Here is a 19,331-nt window from a genome sequence, read left to right as displayed (position 1 = left end):
TAAATTTTCTGTATATGGTATACGTCTATTCTGCTCTCTGGCCCCGGCCCCGGCCCATCAGAACACGTATCGCGATTATCCGTACAGGCAGAATAAACTCTACCGGCATGCCCGTAATGCTTCAATTTTTCAAACTAACTACGATTTGTACCTGGTTGAATTTTATTGCAAAGGTCATATTGATTTCCCTATTGTACAGCGCAAATATATTAATATCTAATCAGTCAAACAAAGTAAACGATTTAGTTTTTCCTCTACTTCTCCATTACGAATACCTACGTTCGAATATCGCGATAAGAACGATTTTTTTTTCAAGAAAAAAGTCCATGGTCAGTTGATTAACCAAGTAGAAAAGATTTGATGTTTCATTGAAATCAAAATTTGAAGTTCAAATATAACCCTAAGAGAGGGTTTTCCGCCATTCAATATCTTTTAAAAAAGGATATAAAAGATAAAGGATAAAGTGTGTCTGGCATTAATCAATCCGCTTGAGACCCGCCACCACCCGTTCACTTCAATTTAGAATCATTTGAGGTTCACGAACGTGTAACTGGCCCATACAATGACTTGTGGGACCCAGCCGACGGGTCAAGTCAGTGTTTTTATCCTCCCAGACTAGTCTGATACTAATTTATCCGGACCTCGGTGGGATGAAGGGCTTGGTGAGCACTAGGGCGAATTCGAACCTCCGATCGATCGTGCAGGAAGCGGAACGTCTAACCGACTGCGCTACACCTGCACTGAGTATTACCTTGATAATTTTAATACGAATTTTATGTACATTCGGTTGTAACAACTATTTCTTAGTGTCTTAGTGAATAAAAATAAAACTGTGACTTGAAACAACAGTGAAATAAAGAAACTGGCACTGTTAAATGCATGATTAAAATCATCAGACACGAATAGGAGCGTAGTCACAATTCCCTAAGGATACTAAATATTGATAAGCACAGATGCAGACAATACAACAGCAATTTAAAAAAAAATCATCAAGAACAGGAAGACTCTGGATTCACTATACAGGAGAATGTTCGAAAATTGATCGATTCTAACAATTATTGATTCACACGTCATGTGAATTGTAACGAAAATGCTTTCATGGATTGGAAGTACAACTAGCGAGTTCCGGCCTCGTTTGGTTTAGTCATTCGACAAACAGTCCAAGATGGGGAGGGTATTTGTAGTGTGGCTGATAAGACGCCGTTGGGTATTTTCGATCCTCGAGACGATCGATAATTGATGGCTGAAGTTTTGTGGAAAACGTGTCACAGTGTCAAGAAAAAATTCTCTTTAATTCCCTTATGGTACGATTTGAATATATGAATATCTAATAAGTCAAACAAATAAATTGCGCATTTTTTACGCCTTTCCCTTAAGATATTTAAATCTTTTAGGCAACATCACAGCTATGAGGCCATTTCTCACATTTTGTAGCAGAAAAAACTGCGAAAAAAATCCCGGATAATTCGAGGTTTTGGTTGGCGCAAAATTAGAAAAACGATATTCCGGATACTTACTGTTGTAACTCTCTAAGAAGTCGTTCTATCCTTATGCGAATTGCCTAAAATTGATATTTGAGAGTCCTGAATGGAGCTTCAAACCGACCATTCAAACAGAAAAAGCTAATTTGTATTCTTTAGAAAGAAAGGAATGTTATTTCTAATCGTTTTTCGAAGTATTTAAATCTGTTCATAACTTTTTTCTTTGTTTACAATATTTGTGTCCTTTGAGATACGTTCCGTTGATTTTTTTGGTGTGACTATTGTTGAAGGCAGTCACACTATCTCTTTTCTATAGCTATAATATTTTAATGAAATATTTTATATTTTTAGTAACATTTGATATTTTCTAATAATTATAGTATTTATTAAAATATCTTTGTTCTATATCTTTCGTATCTTTTACCCATATTCATAATTTAAATAAATTTAAGATTTTTTTTATAATTTTTAACTTCTAAATCATTATTTGCATAGGATAAGAGGATATTACGGAATAAGAACTTCAGAACTCAATCAATTCAATTCGATCATCCATTTCTTTGAACATAAACACAAATAGAAACACAGATAGAAATAAGGGAAACTAGTACTTCAAAGGATTCCATCAGGATGAAAGTGAAGCGATGCGACGTGCTTTTCGAACACGGGATTAGAAACTATTAGGTTGAGTCGAAAGTTCTCGGACAAATTGACAAATTTTTTTTTTATATATTTTGCATATTTCAAACGACAACTGTAAATCATTTGAAGTATAAAGTGCGAAGTAAAGTGAGTAATATTTGAAATTTCGTTCGTTTTTTTTCTATCTAGGAAATTTTCCCCAAAAAAATATTACTACGACTATAACATCCCGTATTCCTTCAATGATTTTTTAAATGAGGGAATTCGACAAATAGAGAACTAGTTGGAGACAGTACTATCTCTTTTCTACATAATTCTTCGTTCAAAAAGAACCACATTTATAAAATATAATCTATGCGATACAATCAGAGAAAGAATGAATAAATAAATTGTAAAAATTGCAGCGCCGGGTTGCTAGTCGCTGCTACCGACGTCGGACGCGATTCCTGTATAGTTCTGTCGCTTGTCGCATCAGTGGCCACGAAAAGGCCACTGCTTAACTTTTTATTTAGATTAAAAAGCTGAAGAGGAGCTTAATTCTCCTAAATCTCACTGAGTGATAGACGATGTCCCGATTAGAAATCAGAAATTCTGGCTTATTTACGCACTGCTGAAAAAAAAATCCTGAAAAATCTACAAGTAGTTAGAATAAATTTTGTGAATATTCCTAGATCACTGTTACTACAAGCATTTTAATATAATAATAATGTAATGATAATTACAATGATAATAATAGTAATAATAATAATAATAATAATAATAATAATAAAAATAATAATATTGAAAATACTGTTCGAATTTTATTTTTGTTCCTTCTCAAGTAGGAGACACTTTCGAACTCCTTGTTTAAATGTTTGAAGGTCCAAATGTAATGATTATAGAGTTAAAATTTTCACTTACTGTATTTTTTTAGACCTACGACTGCACCTAAGCCACGCTAACATCAGCCATTATGACTAAATGACGTCATTTTACGTCCCAAAATATGAATTATTTCCTAAAAATCCAATGAACACTAAAAAAATCTCTTCCACTTCTAAAGAAAACTAAATGCAGAGTAAAAAAATTCCAGCAAATTTCCAATCCAAATGATTTTTGTTTATTTTCTTCAAACTTGTTCAGAACAATATCAGAAGTCTGCTAGATTGTTGAATGCGAAATTTTGCGAAAATTATCCTCGAAAAAAATCCAATAGTCAAAAAAGAAGAATCTATTCTCGTTAATGGATAGAAGATAAAGAGGGAAAAAAGGAAACGTTTTAATTATTCAAAGTAACTGATTTTCGATTCATTTCTGGAACTTTCTAATTTGTTTTTTTTTACGGCACCACTTTAACATTTTGACAAAAATGCGGAAAATGAAAATGAAAATAAATGAAGTGAAGTCTTAAAATTAAAGAATTAATTCCAAAGAAAAATTCTGTCTGCAAATTTGTTGAGATAGAATCACATTTTTAAACGTTATCTACACTTGGGTCACGTGAACAATGAATGCTAATAAAACCTCCAGATACTACTTCTAAAGATACAAGAGCTATTAATTTATTAAATTATTTATTAAGGCTAATATTAATTAAAATGTATTAAGATAATTATTAATTAATAATTATGCACTAAAATATAAATATTCACATAATCACAATTACGCCACAAAAAAAAACAACAATGAAAAAATATTTGTTATAAGATTAAAAGTAGTAGGTGCATATACCACTTAAGCAAATATTTTTCTTTATTTTAAAATAAAGTTCATGGCGTTCTTTTCGTTCAAATTCTTCGAAAACGTAAAATAGACCGTTCGCCTGAGGTTTTCCCTAGGCTATTACAGTATTTCGTGGCTCTATTATAGAGTATGGAGATAGGGAACAGAAATTTCAGAGATTTTTCACGATTCTCGGGTATAACGAGGTAATAAAGAGCTAAGAACTGATGTAATTGTGGTATGGGACCGGGAAATCACCAGCACCGCTGCATCGAACATGCAGAGCCGAGAATCGGTGATAAGGGAATGATGAGACATCGTGGCTGAGCGTAAACAGTGATAAAAAAAGGCAAATATTGAAGAGTGTCAGCAATGTTGGTGATGATATACGCGTATGTATATATCCATATATATATGTGTGTACGCATATGTGTATGTGTGTCTGCGTGTGTGTACGAGACATTCCGTACACAAATTATCGTCAATGATGCAGTAAGAGTAGTAGGATCGCATGAGGTGTCAATCCCTCAGCTAACCTGTACCATCTGATCGTTTACGACCAAATATATTAATAAAAACACCCGGAAAATCCATCCCTACCGGTTAAAAACCCCGATTGAAGGCATCACCCCACGAATATGGCGCGCAATATGGATTTTCATTGGAGTATACCAATAACGGATCGTAGGTTCTGAATACAGGAGTGGTTTCGCTGATCTTTCCCTGCATCACTGTCACAGACGGCTTCGGAATACGGTTCCTTATGAAGTTCTCTGTTACAACGCGCCACCTCTGTGCCCCGCCCCCGCCTGCAATTCGTCAAAAATTCTATTCGGACTATTTTTGGGATTTAGGCAGTTCATTTCATTCGACGAATCGCAGGCGGGGGCGAAGCGAAAGGATGGGGCATTGCAATAGAGGGCGTCGTAAGAAACAGCCTTCCGGAGCCGTCTGTTTACAGTGATGCAGGGAAAATTGAGCGGAACCATCCCTGCATTCATAGTCTAGTACCCGATATAGATATATTCCAACGAAAATCCATACCACGCCAGATTCCTGGGGTGATGCCTTTAAACAAGGATTTTAAATTATTGCATCATCCATTACATAGTGAACCGTTTTGATTCTACATACTAAATTTCATGGGATTGTGTCGCAATAAGAACATTAAGAATTTACCAGAAGTCCGGGAAAGGGAAAAAATATGTAGGACGTATTATCGTTATTTATTGGATGATCCACTATTTTTTGTGCACTCTAAACTCTATGCAGCAATTTGGGCGAGTTTCAAAGGCATTTGAGAGGTCCAGATTCCTCATCTTCTGTTTTGAGAGATTTCAGCTCAAGAAATTCAATAGAAACGAATTTCTTAACCATTCAGAGCTACGCAACCAAGCTTTCTTACTGCGGCTGTAATTGGTAGTTTATTGGCTGCACTACGATTGGTTGTGCGCTCCAAGGGGAATCGTGATTGGTCAGCGCACTCCGCCTAGGTCACGTTCTTCTGGCATAACCTAAGCGAAATTTTCAAAAAAAAAAAGAGAGAAAATTTTCTAATGGACTGCTTAGAAATAAATCCAATCACAGTTGGAAGACCTTCGCACAGTTCGACGATTTCTTGATTTTTCTTCAATTCTTTTTATATTGAGCTTATAACTTTAAAAAATAATATAACAAAAAAAAAATAATAAAACAATGGAAATTTTAAAAATAATAGATAAAAATAGGATTCTTATTGTTTTTCTGACACATCGTATTGGATGACTATATTGTTATACCGTTAAGGACAGTTCGTGATCGGATAGTAGGATTTTCTCATATAATATTAGTTATTGGAAATTTCTAAAGCATTATACTCTGCAAATTCTTGTTTACCTAAGAAGAATTTTTTCGGTTTTCGGCCCTTATTTTGCTTTACCCCTTTTTTCACTTTTTTAGCCATTCATTCAAAATAATCATTATCTTTTTGTATTGAAAATGAAAAATGAAAGTGAATGTATTGAAAAGTACAATAAGAACACAGCAGAACATCGAATAGCAGGTGAAGGGAAAAGAGAAAAATTCAAAGTAGATTCAAAAAGTTGGAAGAATCTAAAGCTAGAAATATCTGCTAAAAACACGATTTCCTTGTAAAAAAAAAGGCATCATAGGGAGAAACTGTAGAGGATTACGGTTCTCTGCATTTGCAAAAATTCCCACAAACAGGAAGAATAACACAGGAGTAGCTCTGAATAGTAAGATTTATGAAAATCCACGAAATTCTCGGCTTTTTCTAAAATAACCGTGTTCGGTGGGAATATTGTTTTTAATGGACTTGCATATGCATACCATGCCACCACGCCTCATCACCATCAGGGGCGCATTCATGAAACTTCTATTGACTTCCGAAAAAGAAGGATTTCCGTCGATGACTAGGTCCCATTTGAATAGGGTCATGAAGAAAAGGTCGCGAAAAGCGTCAGAGACCTTTAGAGCTTCGACGGGTGAGAGCGCAATAAAAGTGATAGTTGTCCGGGCATCGAAACGAACGATAAAGCCGAAACGATTCATGCATACAGCACGGTCATAAAATCATATGTGGTGGCCATAGACCGACAGACCCTATACGATTCACAAATATCATCATCGTATCGGAGAATTTTGAAATATTACGGCTATTCCAAAATACAAAAAAATATACTACGATATATACTGTGCCAGATAATGTAACTGTCTGAAACAGTAAGCAACTTGAGGTCGGTGTAGCGCAGTCGTTTAGAGGTTTCGCACGATCCTGTACGATCGATCGATCGGAGGTTCGAGTCTGCCCTAGTGCTCACCAAACCTTTCATCCCTGCGGGGTTCTTATAAATTGGTACCAGGCTTGCCTGGGAGGATAAAAACACTGACTTGACCCGTCGGCTAGGTCCCACAAGTCAATGTATAGGTCAATTACACCAATTACACGTTCCTAAACCTCGAACGATTCTGAATTAAAGTGAAAGCGGTGGCGTGGTCCCAAGCGGATTGATTGACGCCGGAAACTTTAAACTTTAACTTTTAGTAAGCAGCTTTATTGCGTGAAATTCGCTTTGAGCGTCGTTATTCAGAAACTCTTGAAGCCTATTTTGTACTAATTCTACACTTAGCTGCGCCTGTAGATGTCTTTTTTTCGCCCAGTAACAGCATCGAAATTGCTTTTTCGTGTGATAATAAAAAAATTCGTCATCGTCGGTTGAGAAATGTATTGTTTAGACTCTGCTACACTAACTGCAAAAGTCCCACTTTTGCCGGAGATTGATCCTTGATCGCTGCGATAAGAACAGCGACACATCACGCTGCGCCATCGAATCCACGAAAAATAGTCTTGTTAATTCCATTTCTTATAAATGAAAAAAAAATAAAATGGAAGACTGTAATGCTTCGATTTGATGGTTATGACAGTAAATTAAATTCTTAGGAGGATCAATTTTTTTTTTATTTCGCCACATTCAATTAAAGCGCTTTGCTTTCACTTCCATTGTTCTCACAAGAACAGCAGAGAAAACATCTAAAGAAACCATTTTTGCACTATTTGTATTGTATATTTTCGCACTCAAAACTTTTATTATATTATTTATAATGTTATATTGTTATTTATGTCTATAAAGCTATATTTACTTTGTTATTCGATGGTTTCATCTCAAATCAACAGCTGATTGCGGGAACCGAATACTCACTCGTTTTGATTCCTTCTCTCATACTCAATATTTCCCATTTTATTGACGAAATTTTTTAAAGCACTTTACTTTACTTTTACTTTAAAGTAAAAGCAAAGTAAAAGCTTAGTTCAGAACGCCTTGTATAATCAACACTCTTTTTTCTTCTCTTCGTACTCATGACCCCTCGTCTCTATAATAATTTTTTATTCTGCGTTCAGTATTTTCCCAAACTAGTTCCGAAAAAACAAAACAAAAAAAAATGTGGAATAATAAGCTGAAGCTCAATGAGAGAGCGACCATCCCTTTTTCCATTTGAGTATTTTCATCTTTTCAGCATTTTTTATCCAATGATTTTTTCCTTCATGAATTTTGTTAAATACTTCATTTCTATGTATACATATATGTACTTTTTCTAAGTTACAAACCTTAATTAATTTTAAATCATCGTTACTTCTTCATGTTGTTATAAAAAATTGCCGTGATTAAACGCATAACAAACTTTCGCATTTATTTCTTTTTTTCCCCATGCTTCAGTGGAGCTCCAAAACATCATCACATGTTCTCGCGAGAAAGCATTGAAGTGAGGTGGGACGAGTCCCAAAACATCAGCTAAATGTGCCTGCTTTAGAAAGCAACAAGAGAAGGTGGGCGAATCTGACGGCGTCATCCAGGATTCTACGACGTCGACTTGGTGCGTCTGCGCCAAAAAAGCGGAAAGATTAAATTTGAAGAGTTAAGCAGAGTCAAAGTGGTGTCCAGGTGCCAGAAACCAGTGAGACGGACCCCCTATGCGGCGGTTACCGAAATGTACGCCTCTGTATGTACTTCTCTAGATGTTACCCCACTATGTTTGCCAGAAATTAGATACACACATGCAGACAGCCGCTTTTATAGTAGATGCCTGATCTGATGCAAGATCCTTATTTTTTATCAGTATTATGGTATCAAGAAGAAAGTTTCCGTTGTAGCCACACGATCCACCGCCCTAGTGCTTACTAAGCCTTTCATCCCTCCGGTGTCGATAAATTAGGATCAGACTTGTCTGGGAGGGTAGAAACATTGACTTGATCATCGGTTGGCCCTCGCCAGTCATTGTATAGGCCAACACGAGTTCCAAAAACCTCAACGATCACCAATTCCAGGAAAACGCGTTGGCGCACCCCCAAGTGGATTGATACGCCAGTGACATTACTCTTTATCCTTTATGATGGTATCATATTTATCACGATCATGTTTTTATCAGTACGATTTAGTATAATGATGGTTTTCACTTAATTTCATGTTAGCACATAATTCTATGTTTATTGCCGGGAAAGAAGACCAGAAGACCTCAATACTGTAGCAGCATCGTAGAAACATATATGTAAAATCAAATTTGAATATTCTTCAAATGGATTAACAAACACCTTCAGCAAAAAAAACTGTGAAATATTCAAACTATAGCTTATATTTCTGAAAACGAGCGACACCGTTGTTAACAATAAGAACAGGTTTATTCAAGCTACAAAAAATTACAGAGAATGTCTCTTCCTTAAAGGCAGCACGAATCTGACCACGAATCTGAGGGAATCCGCGGGAAAAGCTAGAGATGGGCTTGTAAATTTCTGGATCCGGCGTAGTTCTCCGGTCATCTCTTCCAAGTCGTCGTAAAAAAAAAGACGGAGTAGGAACCGCGTTGGTTCCTACGACGGTACGTTAGAACGCTCCTCTATTTACTCATTCTGGTGCCATTAGCAGCCTATTCATTGGTTTTACTTGAATAAGCTGTTAAGGAGTCCTCGTTAATCCTGAAAAGCTCGCTTGTGGATGCGGAGCGTGGAGAAGAGTGGCGCGTTGCAACTGAAATCAAAACGACGTCTTTTACACCGTTTTTTTACGACGATAAGAGAACGACTAGCGGAAGGATGGGACCCCAATCTAGTACCAGAGCTCTTTCAGTGTGGGATCCGCACTACGTCAGATTCCTCGTATGTTACGTTTAAATTCCTACTGACTACTGAAGGGAAGCGAAGCGATCAGTAAAAAAGTCTGGAATTCGGGCCTCAAACGGATGTTCGGACTGGTTAACTATAAATGCAGAACAAACTTCAACAGCTAGGAATATTCATTTTAAAGACATAAACAAGTCGTACTATGAAAAATTCAACAAAAAAATGATAACAACTTTGGCAACTAAGCTGCTACGTCGCATAAAATGAGGCAATTAATAAAGTCACAACAACTCATATTATGACAAAAAAAAGGTGTGGTCAATGTAGGAGACGCAGTTCGCGTTTCGCTGTATTCAGAAAAAAAAAGATAATGCGCAAATCTACGAAAGCTTGGTTGCTTTCGACTGATCACAAAGCACACGGATATATATCTAAGCTCTAATTATGGAAAACGCCAATTTTACATAATTTACATTCACGAATCTACAATGAAGTCAACTATCTGCGCTCGTCTTATGCACACTGTAATAATCAATAAGCATATTTTCTATGAGATATTCAGCGAACTATAGTTGGGTCAAAACGACATGAAGCACGGACCGTTACGTAAGTGACCGCGCTCGGAAGCGGTGCGGTCAAGACAGCGGTTGCAATCGAAGTGGGACCATGGCGAACTGCAGAGGTGAGTGGCGGCAGTGAGGGTCCTTACGCGATCCCAACCGCTACGCTCCACCGCTCCGCTTCGAGCGCAGCCGCTTGCGCAAATATCCGTGCTTCATGTCGTATTGACCCGACTATAAGCATATAATGTTGATCTGTGCTTGCTGAACAAAACTTTCCTTTGTGGAAATGTTTTGTAGATGTTGAGTAGATCCCGTTCAAACTGGTAGCGCTAACTATGATGCAAATGGCAAGACTTTTCGTCCTTCTTCGGCTTGACACCTCTCTTCTTCCGTTAAAGAATGGCATCTGTTTAGGACCAGTTGTTCCATGTATGTGAACGTATGCCACATATTAGCCGCGTTGACCTGTAGAAACCAATAATATGTGGATCATAAACGTCTACCACGGTCACTAAGCGAGGTGATAAAGTACTGTAGTACTGCAACACTAGAATAGAACAACTCTATGGAATGAAACTTTATACTAACCGGAGTAACCATAGGTCCATAATCTTCTTCATGACAAGCATGGTAGAGTGCACCAGATGTGAGTTCATCATTTGGTGTAATTGCACAATTTACAATGGATTCGATACCCTAAACTTAAGAAATAAAACTAATCACAATATAAGGACTTCAGACCCTACAAGACGGGCGCTTCAAGAGCGTATTTATGCATGATAGGGGTACTCGTCGTGCCATTAATTGGCAACGAGACTACTGACAAAAAGCAGTGGAGAATAAATCCCACACCTACTCATATGTATTGCTTTCCGCATACTAAAGAGAAAAGAAACAAATACACACCTGGTCAAGACTCTTCGAAAATATCCATATAATTGGCGATGCAAGTGATCGTAACAGCCAATGAGTTTCACGGCCCAATTCAGTACCACCGATGAACCCTGGACGTATGGCGTACACTTTAGTTGAGCAGTGGTTGGCTGAGAGTCTTCTGGAATACCTTTTCATGTGCACAAAGGTATTGCTAACTGGGAATGTTATACTTGGAGTAAATTGTTGGTCTGTTATTTTTCAATTGTTACGGCTTACTTGGAGGTTTCAAGGCATCATATAGTTACAGAGAAGCGACCTGTAGCATGGTGGAATTGTGAGGCTGCACTCTAAGTGACGCGGTGAGGCTAGCAGCTGCGATCGACGTGATCATGGACCATGATCACGTCGATCGTGATCAGTTGTGACATTGATCATGGACCTTCGCTGATCGCAGAGATGAATTGGGATCGAGGGACCCCAGTTTATCTCTGCGATCAGCGAGGGTCCATGGTCAATACCGCCAGCTCTACCATGTCTCTTGATCACGGCTGCCTACGCAACTGCACCATACTTCAGATTGTTTCAGCCCAACTAAAAGCAACTCAAAAAAAAGGAGAGTTGCGATTGAGATTCAAAAAATATGTAGTGATTTCATATAGTAGAGCTAGCCGTACATGCAAAATACAATCACGAAAAACACACCCTGCTAATTCCACAGCATGTAAACAGTTGGCCAACTTGCTTAAACCATACGCAAACCTCGGTTCATAATCCCAATCTTGTTCGCCCATCAGCTGGCGAAGAGAGGGAATGTGATTCACCTGAATGATAACGTTCAGATATTCGCAGAAGAGCATGATTGAGCACATTCGTTTCCAGAAAAAAAAGAACATGTTACAGTGAGAAGGATGAGAAGGGGGATCAGGAGAGCACGTGCAGGTTGAAACTTTCTATCATGTGATAATTAGCTACAATGGTTGGTTGGATTCCACACCATCATGGAAGACAAGTGGTGAAAGAAATGTGTGTTGCTCATGACGCTGGTTACAATACACAGAGTAACTATTTACTGACTAGAAAAGAATACATCATGCTCTTAGAAGTTATTTCTGACAATGAATAGTTGATATACCAACAAAAATGGCGCATAGGCGAAGACAAACTACGTATGTGATGTTATCAACGACACCATCGGTAAGAGAAAAGCTAACTATCCAGAGAAAAAGAGTCCACCGCTTACCCCTTTATAAAGCCCAGAAGACACTATCACTATTCTCCCATCGGTGCTTTTCTCGAGCAGTGATAGCAAATTGTTAACGAGGACAAAATGCCCAAAAGCATTCGTTGCAAAGTGCATTTCAATACCGTTTCGCGATAACTGAAATAAATAAATAGTAATAAAGTGGTAAATAGAAGAATCTTTCAAGGAACAATATTTATGAATTAGGAGAAACTGAAAGTTAGTCAAGATTTCGCACTTCTCCAAAATTTCTAACAGTAAAGTGGAGTGAAATTAGGGGAAGAACAAATAAACTGTTTGGAAAACACGATGACATGAAAATCGTTGTATAAAACACAACGTACTGCGCCGATTCAAACGTTTTGAAATGTAGAAAAAAGTAACACTGTACTGTTTGACTGAGGACTTGAGATGGAAATTGGAACTCACTTCAAACGGCAACCCCATAACGCCAGCGTTGTTAATGAGCGCATCGATCCGATCGAAATTCGACTTTACCTCAACGCAAAATGCCAGAATTGACTTGTAACATGCCAAGTCCAACCAAAATAAGAGCAATTACACTTTTTCCAGAAAATGTTATGTTACGCATTAAAATACAAATAAACAAAGGAAAAACAAACCGTAAATAGATGTAACCTGCCAGAATTAGTCTCTTCACCCGTATCCATTTGAGATTGGACAGCTTCCACTGCAGCTCGTCCTCGAACTTCATCTCGACACGTGAGAATCACTGTCGCACCACGTAAGTAGAGATGTTTAGCGGTATGTAAGCCTAGAATCAAGAGGAAGTTTCTGGACCACTTTAGAGCACATCCCAGACTTTCTATCGCCTCACTAACCCTAAAAATTCAAATATTTTGCATGAGATGCTTGATGCCGGTCCCGAATGTGTCCTATCAAGTGAGCGCATGGCATCTTCCATTGGGGAATTGCTTTTGGGCAAGGGAGAAACGCGTCAAGGTGCCGTAAAGTATGCGCAGCGATAGACGCGAAGCGCTCTGTGCCAGCAGTATCGACCGAAAAATATCGATGCCTAGATCACAAAAACATGGGAAATGGACACGACAAAGCACACTTAGGAGCAGGGGAACTGGGTTGGAGATGTACCCTCAAGCAATGCGCCTAGCTACGTATACGCTTGAGTTATATTGTGGTTTTTATGTACTCTAAGGAAAATGTGTTGCTCAGCAACAACGCCTAACATTTATGGACATACACTACCACGACAAATACCATTATAATGTTGTAGTGAATATCATCAACGTCGAAGCGAGCAACCCACCCAATCCACTTGTTGAGCCTGTGATCAGCACAATCTTCCCTTCCATATCTGATGACCGCATAACTGACATCTTCTAAAAGGTGTTTGCTTTGTATTATTCAAAAAGATAGCAGGTTAGCCCAGAAGATAAATTTTCGTCCCACATGAATCTGGAGTATTGCACCAAAAATGACAAACATTTTATGCCAACTTTTTTATTCCACGAACTGGCCCGATATCATATGAAGTTAACAAAACACGTGCTATAGACGGGTCTAAACGACGTGAAGCTCGGTGCAGTTGCGAAGGCGGCTGCGCTCGAAGCGGCGCGGCTGAACTAGTGGTAGAGATCGAGGTGGGACCACCGCGAACTGCAGTGATGAGTGCTGCTAGCAAAGGTTCCCAACTGATCCTAACCGCTACGCTCGATCCCCACCACTAGTTGCGTCGCGCCGCTTCGTGTGCAACCGCTTACGGAACTGCACCGAGTTTCATGTCGTTTTCGACCCTCCTGTACAAGTATAAGACGACCTACACGATCGGAAGTACCCGTTTCTAATCAAACAAATGTACAAGAGACTGAACACAACTTAGAGATATACACATTTTAGAACTAAATTGAAATTACGAGTGGAAAGGACTTACAGAACCTAAAATCTTGTGAATTTCTATCACAAGCCTTAAACCAGATATTCCAAAATTGGACTATACAGAACAACAAAAGTTAGAATGGAAATAGGAGGTACAGATTCTTCATAAATTCACATTTCGTTCTCTAGACTGACCATCGTAGGCGGAAAACAAAATTGCTAGAGAAAGCGGAAATTTCTAGAGAGAATATGGGATTCCTAAGGATATTTTGAAAAAAAAAACCGACACTTCACTAGTCAAAATTTAGTCTGACACTAGAAAAAAATCACATAAGACTACCACTGCAGACATACACAAGCTCAGTGACGTTATTGCTCATCAGGTTTTGTTTTCAAACCATCATTATCTGGAGCTACTCGCAATGAGTCCAAGACGTCCTTCCTTCTCCTCTCCTCCCGTTCAGCTTTAACCCTGCGGGTATGGTCGACATCCTGCACTGCGCGGAACCACCCGAAAAGTATAAAAATGAGAATCACTAATTTCAAGGATCTTACGTTAATGCGGTGGGCCTAATAAGATTACTGAAAATAAAAATAAAAACTTTGAAGAAGAGCACTAGTGATGGGCGAGATAGAACTGGTCAGTGGACAAAAAGTTTAGATTTGAGAAGGCTTTCCTGTGTTTAAAAGAAGTTCTACAAGTCACTTATTCAGTTGGAACGGGAGAAAAAAAAGCATAAACAGGATAACTGAAAATTTCTCCGAAATCGAGTCACCTATACTCCTCCCTGATTTCGTTTGGATTCTTCCCAGCCATATCCTCAATTCTTCTCCTCCAAGCCTCATCCACATCTCCTTTTAACTTTCGAGCAAGGTCGTACATCTGTAATCGGACCTAGTTCTCCATGAAAAAAGAAAAAACAGATAAGATTTACTGGCAATAGAAGCGTCCGTTATTAAGAGGATAAGGTAGGTACAGATAAATACTTAATGAGTATAATCGGGTGAAAACGACCTAAAGCACAGTGCACTTGCGCATACCACCCAATTTCTTACAGATACATGCGCACTTTTTTCAAATACTAATGCACGAGGAACAGAAAATAGAAATGAAGCTAAGAGGACGAGACGGATAACTCTACATGAAAGCATTGAGCGGAAGAAGCGCTCTAACACTAACGTGCTCATCCTCCCACGAAAGCTCCGCTGTAGAACAAAAAAAGTTTGAATTTTCCATGCAAGAAACTCTAGAACAGAATACTTTTCTGCTGTATATTGCTTAAAACTCGTCTTCGTGACCTCAAGGGGATCTGCAGGTTTGTCTCGAAATTCTGATTGCCTCAGAAACGATTTCGCTATTTCATCCTCGTCTACAAGCCTGGAGAGTTTCCTTTCTTGAATTCTTAGTTGGATTCTGCAATAGATTTAAAATGATTATTTGACATATACAAAAATTCTATGAGGAGGACTCACACATAACCAATATTGTAGAGAACAACAAGGAATGTTCCAATAGCAGTCCACTTCAAAATGAATCGCCATTCCTCCTGGGAACGCTTTCTATAGTATGAGTCATTGACATTTGCTGACATTCCGGGATTGTCACCCCAGAAACGAGACCATTCTCTGTAGGAAGAACATGAGCATTGAAAGGATAACGTCGTTTGTACAGCAATTCGCTTGAGATGCGCGTTTGACTAAAATTCGGAATCGTTTAAATTTTTACGACCGTGTATGAGCCCATACAATGATTTCTCAATATGAGCATAAAACTGTGAAAATAAGATGTTGAGATGGTTCGGATTTCTAGATAGGACTCTTTCTGTATGGAATGAAAATGAGGGGAGCTATACTTTTTAAAATACAACAAATAATATTGTTTTGTTGTGAAGTATCAGGCCCTTTGTAGGCACAACTCCATGAGAAGCCATTGTGATGTCTAAGGACAGCTTAAGAAAGCGAAGAATTTTTAATGATACTAATCAGTCGTTTTTCTTCTAAAATTGAATTTTGTTAGGGTCAGAGCAGAGAAAATGTCAATCCAATTTGAGTCCAGGTACGAATTGGTACGATTCAGCCCAGGTACGAACATTTGAAAGCTACAAGACTGCCAGTAGCGATATTCACGCAGTAAAATATAATAAGCAATAAGCAATAAGCTTAGACTAAATCCTACGAGCCTGAATAGCAGACATAATATTCATGCATCCTGCATCTCGGTGTCTCGAAAAGTGCGGAAAAAAACATACGGGAGAAAAGAGAAAAATGAACGAAGAAACAATTAGCGGCCAACCTTGCCCGCTTTTGTTGGTAATTATGCTGTTGGTAATGATAGTACGGATTCCTATGTATCTCCCTATAGTATTCGTGGTCCTGCAGATCATAAACGCGCCTATCCGCAGGTCGACGCAAGACGTCGTAAGCTTCTTTCAGTTCCACGAACGCTGCCGAGGAATCGCCGCCGCTTCCCTTGTCCGGGTGCAACTGCAATGAGAAAATGAATTTTTTTTCTTTCAAATGAGGGAAACCAATTTCTAAAAAGTTTTGCATAGCAAAATTCATAAACATTAAAAAGAATAAAACAAAATGGGAGTTAAAAAGTGCCCCTTACAAGCTATTTTTCTCACCTCTTTCGATTTCGCATAGAAAGCTGCTTTTATTTCAGCTTGTGTAGCATCTTTTCTAACGCCAAGTAGTTCATAGTAGTTAGGTTTTTTTCCATCATGACGAGCATAGGAGGAAATCCTTCAAATGAATATGTAAAAACGTTCATAGAATACAAGATCATTGCTATGCATTGTTAAATTGTGAATAAGAGTCCCTTTGAAAGTTTAATGCGATAACACTACGAAGAAAAAAATTCAGAAATCGTAGGATATCCCTAGTTTTTCTCTTCTTTTCGCTACTTAATTCTCAAAACTGTGAAATATTGGACTATGCAATATGTCCTCCTCAACAATAGAAAAATCACTCAAACAAATGTCTTAGCTCCAAAAATTATATCTCATATGGCTGGAATAAGGGGTAAGGATAGGAAAATGCAAAAATTCCACAAAATTAACGTAATTTTGCACGTAAAAAGACTATTCTTGGACCCGCTAATTAAATAATCACGCACCAGCATGTATGCTGCAAAAATGCGTGTGGTCTGCAGTAATGAGCATAGTCCAAGAGATTCCAATAACTCCATGGACATACCCGTTGTCTTCCACCGTACATAACTAATCTTAGTGAATAATGTATGTGAACATGGGACCTGAAATGACACCTTGATATCACGCACTGTTCCAATAATCCCATTAAAAAAAGGACGAAATAAGCTTCAAAACAAACAGAGGAAAAGAAACTTCCATCCTAAAGTAAATTCGTGTGAATAATTTAAAAAAAAACGTATTTAACTACTACATATTACCAGCTGCGAGTGAGAAAGTAGTTCTGTAGTAACGCGTAATGTTTGCAGCAAAAACGACACCAATACAGTACTTTTTCTTTGTTTTCATGTTGCTGCTTCTCAATTTCCCTCTCTTCCTTTTTTTGAGAAGGGCTTTGTCACTATATTTGAAAGGTGTTCTAGTGACAATACATCATTCATCATTAAAGGAAGGGACCGAACCAATTTGACCAATTACTGCTCCTTATGTAGGAAAATAAGCCACACTTCTGGTTCTTAGTGTAGGAAAATATACGGAACCTGTAGTAGGGTCAAAGCGAAATGAAGCAGGTGCAGTTGCGGTTAGGATCGCGGTGCAACCCTTGCTAGCACCATCGCTCCAGTTCGCAATGGTCCCATCTCGTAGTATTTTTTAATGAGCTGCACATGAGGTTCTTAAAGGCATCACCCCACGAATCTGGCGTGGTATGGATTTTCGTTGGAGTATACCCACATCGAATCGCAGATTATGAATACAAGGATGGTCATTTCTCCTTGCATCACTGTAAACAGACGGCTTCGGAATGCAGTTCCTTACGATGTCCTCTATTGCAACGCGCCATCGTTGCGCCCAGCCCCCGCTTGCGACTCGTCGAAAATCCATTCGAACGATTAGACAATTCATTTCAGGTAAGTACTAGCCCATGTGTTGCTGTTTGAGTTTGCTTACCGTTTGGGTGCTTTCTGTAGGGTGATAAGGCGCTTGAGGGGATAGGTCACTAATGGCTTTGAGTTTTCCAGGCTCTGACGAAGGCGATATCGCCGAAACGTTAGCCGCTGTTTAATAAAGATCGATACCAATCTTGGCTACAGCTCAAGGAAATCAGTTAAAACAATTCATTTCACTCGACGAATCCCAGACGAGGGCGGGGCGCGAGGGTGGCGCGTTGGAATAGAGGACATCATAAAGAACAGCGTTCCAGAGCTGTCTTTTTACAGTGATGCAGGGAGAAATGAGCGGAAACCCCCTGTATTCAAAATCTACGACCCGATATGGGTATACTCCAAAGAAAATCCATACGACGCCAGACTTGTGGAGTGATGCCTTTGATTTCCGCAAAAACGCTTTCGAAGCAGAAGATGAAGAAGAAAAAGAATGGCGCTTCCTCAATGTAACCTCAAAACTTCTTCATCGCTATCGAAACTGCAAGTTTTCCACATGTAATTCAATGAATATCTCAGGATTAGGGCGTTATGTGCGTCGGGTGGGGCCCGAATTATTGGGACAATGATTGGGGAATGACAACGCAGTTTGGGCATATCTTAATCGACTGGAGTCCTACTAGAGTCACGATCAGCGGGAAATTGTTCACCGGAACTTCACATGAATATCATATAAGGTCAGAGAGACACGAAAAAGCAGCTTGAAGAATGTTCGAGTCAACTATGGCCTCCATTATATTCATGAGCGGTTCCTTACGCATAAACACAAGAAGAATTCAAACGCGGTCAGATTTTGCTAAGTTAACTGAGCTCCTTCCTTCTCGGCACACGACTGTTTTCTCCTTGGCCTCCTGACGTAATGAACTTGATTAAAACTCAAATAAGGGATACCCACCTGTACTGCAAATACCCAATGCAGCGCCCTTCTTCTGTTCACCGCTGTCCTCTCTTCAGGACACGAGCACTTCATGTGCGACGTCCCCTTCCACCCCTGATTGTGTTTGGCGCGCTCTGGCGCAACCTCGCATAACGTGTCCTTTAGAACTTCGCAATAATAAAAGTGAATTGACTTGCAGTTTTAGTTATTTCTTCTCAAAGGAAATGTTTCTTTTGCACAGTTTTTTAAATAAGAAAAACTGATGGTTCAAAATACGCGATTTGCTTGTTTTAGAGTTCATCTATGTTTCCCTTTCGAGGTGTCGGAGTTTCCTTACAACCTTTGTTTGTTCTTGATTAGAGTGTGAATGTTTACATTCAGATATCTGGACTT

General features: G+C 38.7%; 2 protein-coding genes across 4 annotated transcripts; both read right to left on the bottom strand.

The window, feature by feature from the left end:
- Nucleotides 1-1,140: 1,140 nt before the first annotated feature.
- RB195_007483 (uncharacterized protein) lies at nucleotides 1,141-4,553 on the bottom strand (the record flags this gene model as incomplete). The annotated part of the gene is made up of 3 exons (XM_064181135.1): nucleotides 1,141-1,243; nucleotides 1,518-1,561; nucleotides 4,497-4,553. 3 exons carry the CDS (start codon nucleotides 4,551-4,553, stop codon nucleotides 1,141-1,143), a joined length of 204 nt encoding a protein of 67 aa, XP_064037948.1.
- A 5,778-nt stretch (nucleotides 4,554-10,331) lies between these two features.
- On the bottom strand, nucleotides 10,332-19,031 carry RB195_007482 (uncharacterized protein; the record flags this gene model as incomplete). 3 transcript variants are annotated; one of them, XM_064181132.1, is made up of 13 exons in its annotated part: nucleotides 10,332-10,463; nucleotides 10,587-10,694; nucleotides 10,905-11,052; nucleotides 11,577-11,695; nucleotides 12,115-12,252; nucleotides 12,544-12,612; nucleotides 12,738-12,957; nucleotides 14,745-14,851; nucleotides 15,268-15,382; nucleotides 15,442-15,594; nucleotides 16,262-16,452; nucleotides 16,596-16,713; nucleotides 17,853-17,899. In XM_064181132.1, the coding sequence occupies 13 exons, from the start codon at nucleotides 17,897-17,899 to the stop codon at nucleotides 10,332-10,334; spliced, it is 1,665 nt and encodes a 554-aa protein (XP_064037946.1). The 3 variants fall into 3 exon arrangements, with proteins under 3 accessions (XP_064037946.1, XP_064037947.1, XP_064037945.1); XM_064181133.1 differs by lacking the exons at nucleotides 10,332-10,463; nucleotides 10,587-10,694; nucleotides 10,905-11,052; ... (3 more) ...; nucleotides 12,738-12,957; nucleotides 17,853-17,899 and adding exons at nucleotides 14,338-14,440; nucleotides 17,087-17,116; nucleotides 17,181-17,224; nucleotides 18,957-19,031; XM_064181134.1 differs by lacking the exons at nucleotides 14,745-14,851; nucleotides 15,268-15,382; nucleotides 15,442-15,594; ... (1 more) ...; nucleotides 16,596-16,713; nucleotides 17,853-17,899 and adding an exon at nucleotides 13,400-13,469 and having other exon boundaries at nucleotides 12,738-12,889.
- Between the last annotated feature and the right edge of the window lie 300 nt (nucleotides 19,032-19,331).

The sequence above is a fragment of the Necator americanus genome, chromosome I, assembly GCF_031761385.1.
Source record: "Necator americanus strain Aroian chromosome I, whole genome shotgun sequence".
Taxonomy (NCBI): domain Eukaryota; kingdom Metazoa; phylum Nematoda; class Chromadorea; order Rhabditida; family Ancylostomatidae; genus Necator; species Necator americanus.
The sequence above is the reverse complement of the archived record's forward strand: the minus strand, read 5'-3'. Positions and strand labels throughout refer to the sequence as shown.